The sequence below is a fragment of the Echinops telfairi genome, unplaced genomic scaffold, assembly GCF_000313985.2.
Source record: "Echinops telfairi isolate 266 unplaced genomic scaffold, ASM31398v2 ScPeMD7_9;HRSCAF=40, whole genome shotgun sequence".
NCBI lineage: Eukaryota > Metazoa > Chordata > Mammalia > Afrosoricida > Tenrecidae > Echinops > Echinops telfairi.
This window is the reverse complement of record NW_022103906.1, coordinates 74,249,342-74,255,514: the sequence shown is the minus strand read 5'-3', so window position 1 is coordinate 74,255,514 and position 6,173 is coordinate 74,249,342. Positions and strand designations below refer to the sequence as shown.

Here is a 6,173-nt window from a genome sequence, read left to right as displayed (position 1 = left end):
TCGAGCAGCAGCCGGGGTGTTTATTGTTGGCAGGTTGGCAGAGGGGAGGCAGGCTCACAGTGCCCGCAGCTCAGGGCCAAGGATGGGGCAAATGCTTGGAAGAGAGCGACCACACTCGAGGCGCAGTGTTCGCGAGCTCGGCCACAGTCACCTCGGGTTGAGGAGGGCACGGCTGGATGGGGCGTTGCTGCGTGGTGGGCAAGAACGGCTCTTCCGAATACTGCCGGGGTTCCCCGGACCTGAGCAGCGTCTGAGTGCTCGGGTCCCACAGGCTCACCCCAGGGGACAGTGTCAGCGCTTCGGGCTGCATCACGGGTTTCCACATCACCTGGGAGGTGGCCTTGAGCATCTTGGGATGAGGCCACCTGTCAGAGTCCTGCTGCTTTGGGTCCGCGGCGTCAGAGCCCCTTGGCAGCACGTGGGTGCGGCCGGCCCACAGCTCCCCCAGCAGCTCGGCCTCGCCCTCGCAGCCTCTGGGCCACTGGGCACTGGGCCACAGCTTAGGGCTGGAACTCTGGGCCACGGTGGAGAGTGTGGGGTGTGTGGCGCGGAAGGGGAACCCTGAGGCGAGGAAGTGCAGCTTCGACCCAGAAGGCGGTAAGGGTGAATCTGAAGTGGGCGAGTGGAGGCCAAGGCCAGGGTCCAAGTCTTGAAAGGACATGTCCCGCTGGAGTGGGCCAAACGCTGCCAGGGGGACGGGGCGCCAGGCTGGGAAGGACCTATTCCTCTGTGCGCCCTGCGGCCGGCGCTTGCGCGGGCGCCCCCGGTAAGTTTCCAAAGGGCGCAGCTGGGAGTCTGGGGGCAGGACTTGTACCAGGGGGCGTACCCAGGGGCGCGGCAACCGCCCGGGGTCCAGGCACGCCGCGCGCTCGGGGCGGTGGCCAGCATAGCTAAGCGAACTCCCTTCCTCGTGCCCGGGCTTGGGTGGCTGTGGGACTGATGCTTTGCCGCTGAGCTGGGCTGGGGGCTCCTCGGAGAAGCTGGACCCCCACTCGTCGGAGGCGAGCTGGGCCCCCTCCTTCTGCGGCTTGGCCCGTTCCCCTGCCCCGTCGTCGGGCTGGGCCAGACAGTAACGGAGGTCCTCCAGCGAGAACAGGGAGCTGGAGGACAGTCCCGTCTCCATCTCGGTCTCCTCCGGGGAGACCCAGGAGATGGCCTCTGCGAACTGCTCTTGGACAGGCTGGGGACTGCGGGAGGGCGACATTTGCTCTGGCGCTGGGAGGGAGCCGCCCTTCTCCTGGTCTTCCACTGGAGTCCCGGGCCCTGCCTCCGGAGACAGCTCCCTGGATGGCTGGGGCTCCAGGCTGACCCCCGGCTCTGGGGACTGAGGCAGCTCCCAAGATGTCATCAGCTCCTGCGACCCTTTACCGATCCACGACCTCACAGAGCTGAGGTCCACGCTCGTGCCCTCCTGGGTAGGGTAGTGGGTGGGGTAATGAGATGTGGGCCGGGGGAGTCTGAAAGGCAGGGCCCGGGGGCTGGGCTGGACTTACTTCTTCTAGGGGGATGTCCTCGGGCCCTACCGCGGTGGGTGCATGCAGCACCGGCACGGAGCCCTGGGCCCAGGCGTCTGTGGTGCACGCCAAGGGCTCCTCGTCCTCGCCCCACGTGGGCTCGTTGACCACAGCGGACTCTCCTTCGTCCCGGGCCAGAAAGCGCCATTCAATGATCTGCAGCATGGCCTCGCGGGCCTGACTGATGGTGAACGGAATACACTGCAGAGGAGAGAAAAGACCTCAGCCCACAGAACGGGAGAAGTCCGGGTGGGAAGAGGCAGGCCCAAGGGAGGGCTGCTTCCGACCCACCTGCTGGGATAGGTAGACTCTGAAGGCGGAGTCCATGACTCGGGCCAGCAGGTCCGCCAAGATGTCCCCCACCACATCCTCGCCTTCCTCGATAGCTGCCAGCGCCATCCACTCGGCCTCGTTCAGCCGCCCAGGCACGATATCCACCTGAGGCACAGGCACGGTGGGCGGCCGGGCCTTCTCAGCCTTCGACCGGGTCACCCCACGGTCTCGGGCCTGCCGCTCTTGCCTCTGTGGGAACAGAACAGAGCAGTCAGGGATGGAGAAGCAGCTATCAGCTAGGAGGAAGCTTTCCAAGACGTTTGGTGGGAAGAAAAAGAGGCTACAACTTACTCTGAGCCTATTAAGCGACAAATGCTTTTTAGGGGGTTGATCTGTCTAATTCAGTTTTTGTCACAGCCCATTTCACAGACAAACTGGACAGGCTAACCATCACTTGCTCCAGAAGATGTAATTGGTAAATCTGAAATACATATCACACCATCTTGGAGTCTTGGTTGCCTAGTGGATATTCGTTGGGCTGCTAAGGACAAGGTCAGCTGTTTGAAACCACTAGCCCCTCCTCAGGAGAAAGAATGTGGCTTTCTATTGTGTAAAGAGTTACAGTCTCGGAAACCCACAGGGGCAGTTCTATTCGACCCTATAAAGTTGCCGTGAGTCAGAATCGACTCAATGGGGGTGAGAATAACAGCATGTTGTTGTGTTGTTGTTCACTGGCTGCAAGTGGACTCGGATTCATGGGGACCTTTCCTTAAAAAAAGAGCAAGACGTTGCCTGCCTGCCTTGAGCTGTCTTCATAATGACTAGCATGTTTGCACCTCCCAGCACTACCTGAAGCACTGGTTTGTGGTGATCTGTAAGGCTTCCATCGGCTGAATTTTTGGAAGTAGATTACCACGTCTTTCTTGGTCTGCGTTAGACTAAAATTTCTACTGAAACCGCTCAACCATGTGTGATCCTGGAATGTTTGAAATACCAGTGCTATCACTTGCACCATCATAGTAAGACACGGGCTACTGAAGAATGACAAATTGACAGGCCAGTGGCCTAACACCATTAAAACAAACAAAAAACCATCATCTCAAATAGGTCCCAATTCATAGCCATCACCACGCCATAAGACAGAGTAGGAGCATTCTGGCTACTAGTCTTTCAAGACAGATTTGTGTGTTCTTCTGGCAGACCATGGTATTTCCAATATTCTTTGCCAGCATGGTATCTCAAAGGCATTCATTCTTCTTTGGTCTTCCTTATTCAGTGTACCACTTCCGCATGCAGATGAGGCCGTTGGAAATACCTTGGCTTGAGTGAGGCACAAAGTGATATCCTCAAAGCGATACCCTTGCTCTCCAAAGAGGTCATGTGCAGCAGATTCCTCCATCCAACCTGCTGGGCTCATCTTCTGGCCCCACGTCTAACAACATGCTCCTGCTACTCATGAGATTTTCAGTACATCTGATGGTGTTCTGCTGCTGTTCATAGGGTGATCAGTGCTAACTCCTCAGAAGCAGACAGTCTATTCCTTCCTCGTAGTCTTTTCTCAGTCTGGAAGCTCCACGAAAACCTCTTCACCTTGAGTGACCCTGCTGCTATCTGAAATACCCATGACATAGCTTCCAGTATCATAGCAACAAGCCACCACAGTAAGATAAACTGACAGGCAAGTGGTGGAAGCTAACATTAGTAGTTACAATTCACCGGTATTTAAGACATGCCAGTCACATGCAGGCTCAATGACGATATTTTTCAGACTATATACTCTTCCCATCTCCATTTTTCAGCCATTTTCCCAGGATCACACAACTGGAAGATAGCAGCAGAGCATGCAGGGCGGCCGGACTGCACAGCTTGACTTTATCCTGCTTCCCAAATATGGAAAAATCTTTGCAAAAAAAGGGAGGGGAGGAGAGATAAATATTCCCAAATACAGAAGGCCACAGAAAGAAAATAAAGTTCAAACGCATAAACAAGCAAAAGCCACCATAGTTCACGAGACACTGTAGATGGCAAATAAGCACTCCAAAAGATGCCCAACCTTCATCTTAAAGGCAAATTTGATATTCCAATTTTTAGTACAGAAAAGTTATTTCACTTAACAATCAATCTTCAGTGGTGGCAAAAAGTGGATAAAATACGCTGACGCCCTGCTGGTGGGAATGTGAATTGCAACACTATTTTTGGAACATCACTCAACAGTAGGTATCATGAGCATTAAACATATCTTCACTCCTGGAACCCAGCAATTTCAACTCTATCAATACACTCAAAGGCATATTCCGAAGATTCAAAGAACATGTTCTGTAGGCATTCCCTATAGTGCTGTTTATAATAGCAAAATATTGAAAACCTTTGTCTAACCCAGTGGTTCTCAACCTTCCTAATGCCATGACCCTTTCATACAGTTCCTCGTGTGTGGTGACCCAACCATAAAATTATTTTGATTGCTACTTCATCACTGTAATTTTGCTACTGTTATGAATCAGGTGACCCCTGTGAAAGGGTCGTTCGACCCCCAGAGGAGTGGTGACCCATAGGTTGAGAAGCGCTGGTCTAACCCAAAGCAGCAGAATCAACGGTTAATTGTAGCAGATGTATATAGCAGCCTGTTGTCCAGTGATTAAAGATGCTTTTTAGGGCAAATGTGTACTGGTACTGGAAATTTGCTATGCTGTAATGTTAAATGAAGGAGGCAAGCTATAAATCACATATAGAAGTTGATCTCGAACGTGTCAATCAAGATGTGCTCAAAAGGAAATATGGACACAATAACAGCAGATATAGCTAGGCTTTCCTCTATTTCAGAAGTCCCCAGTGGTTCAAATGGTTATCAATCATTAACTGTTGGTGATTTGAATCACTCAGAAGGACCTGGAAGAAAGGGGCCAAGTTTTCTGAAACACTGGGGGGCAGGCAGAGGGGGTGGGAAGCGGGGGGAGGGGTGACTGGGTTGGAAGGGACTGGATAGCAACTTTTATTTTTACACTGGATTTTATTCTAATTCTCAAGGAAACTCCACCTGAAATTGAAAAGGTTCATCCCCAAATCTCATTGATTCCAAAGACTTAGGATTTCCTGGGCGTCTCCATAACAATCCCTCTGAACCCAGTTCCTTCCAAAATGTACTTCTGAGGGTGACATTCACAAACCTTTACCCCTTCCTCCCTCCTCACACTGAATGTTGCACAAATGCACTCTCCTCCAAAGGTGGGGTTCCCTAAATCTTACACTGAACTCAAAAATCCCTGAAAGTGAATTTCCCACTTGCAGACTGCCTCCTCTCCCCTGGTGAGAATCGCCCTAGCAGCAAGCCCAGGGCGTGGCAGGCAGCCCAGGCCAGGCTTGGTCAGAGCAGAGCTAGCAGGGTTGGTCAGTTCCTGAGACCTCTCCTCAGGCATGTCCTTCAACCTGACCTGACCAGGGGGGCCGTGCAAATTTTGCACAAGGGCACTTCAAATCTTCACTCTTCAAAGTGTTTTGGCTTCTAAACCATAACTTCTGAGCAGGGCTTCACAATTGTTGTCTTCTTCCTGACAGTTTTAAAATACATTCTTTATCAGTTGCAGATTCCTGACCGGTTCTGGACGATCCATTTAAATAGGTACCTCTAATGGACATATTACATGCACCCACAAAACGAACCCGCCTCACTGCTATCAAGTCTATTCCAGCTCACAGTGACACTGTAGGGCAGGGTACAACTGGCCCTGTGGGTTTCCTCGAGTGAGCAGAAAGCCTCATCTTCCTCTCGCAGAGTGACTCGTAGTTTTGAACTGCTGACCCATGTGGTCAGCAGGCCAACATGTAACCCCCTGCGCCCCAAGGCTCCTATGGCGTCGTGCATTAGTTTGTTTCCAAATTCACTTCTTTTCTCCAGCTCTATACCACCCTTCCACCCTTTCCCTCGGGGCCTTGACAGAACCAAGGGTGGGTGTAGGTGGGTGGGTAAGGTGCAAGTGTAGATGTTCTGCCCAGCGTGACTTCCTTGATAATCTTGAACGAAAGAAGCTAAGGTAAGAAGTAGGCAGGTGGCCACTCGGGACAATTCCGAGACAAGCGGATCCGTGCGAGAACACAGCGGCGGGGAGCTGAGGGGACCCGGGAATTCCACGCTTGGCTCCCGGGAAGCAGCCGGAGACTACGACAGAGCGCCCACGGCTTAGGGTCGGCGCAGTGGGCCCGCGCACGTCGGGGCGCCGCGGAGCGTGCAGCTGCCCCGCGGTTCCGGGCACCGACCTTAATGGCCGACCAAGACTCTAGGGCACCTCGTCTTGCTGAAGCTCACCGAGCCTTCGTGGGCCATCGCTGCCTCGGTGTCTCCGGGCCCGGAATCTCACAGCATCTGCCTCCCGGCCCAGCTGCCACCGACTA

At 53.5% G+C, this 6,173-nt stretch overlaps 1 protein-coding gene across 1 annotated transcript; it reads right to left on the bottom strand.

Annotated features, from left to right (window-relative positions):
* Positions 1 to 6,124, bottom strand: CUNH2orf81 (chromosome unknown C2orf81 homolog). The gene is made up of 4 exons (XM_004696435.2): positions 6,088 to 6,124; positions 1,806 to 2,036; positions 1,494 to 1,715; positions 1 to 1,411 (listed from the first exon to the last, which is right to left on the bottom strand). The coding sequence occupies exons 1-4, from the start codon at positions 6,103 to 6,105 to the stop codon at positions 71 to 73; spliced, it is 1,812 nt and encodes a 603-aa protein (XP_004696492.1). The 5' UTR covers positions 6,106 to 6,124; the 3' UTR covers positions 1 to 70.
* Between the last annotated feature and the right edge of the window lie 49 nt (positions 6,125 to 6,173).

Excerpts from the sequence above, each read along its gene's own strand:
- CUNH2orf81 (XM_004696435.2), bottom strand. Across the intron at positions 1,716-1,805 it reads GAGTCTACCTATCCCAGCAG|TGTATTCCGTTCACCATCAG; the intron begins GTGGGTCGGAAG and ends TCTCCTCTGCAG. Across the intron at positions 1,412-1,493 it reads AGGACATCCCCCTAGAAGAA|GAGGGCACGAGCGTGGACCT; the intron begins GTAAGTCCAGCC and ends TACCCTACCCAG.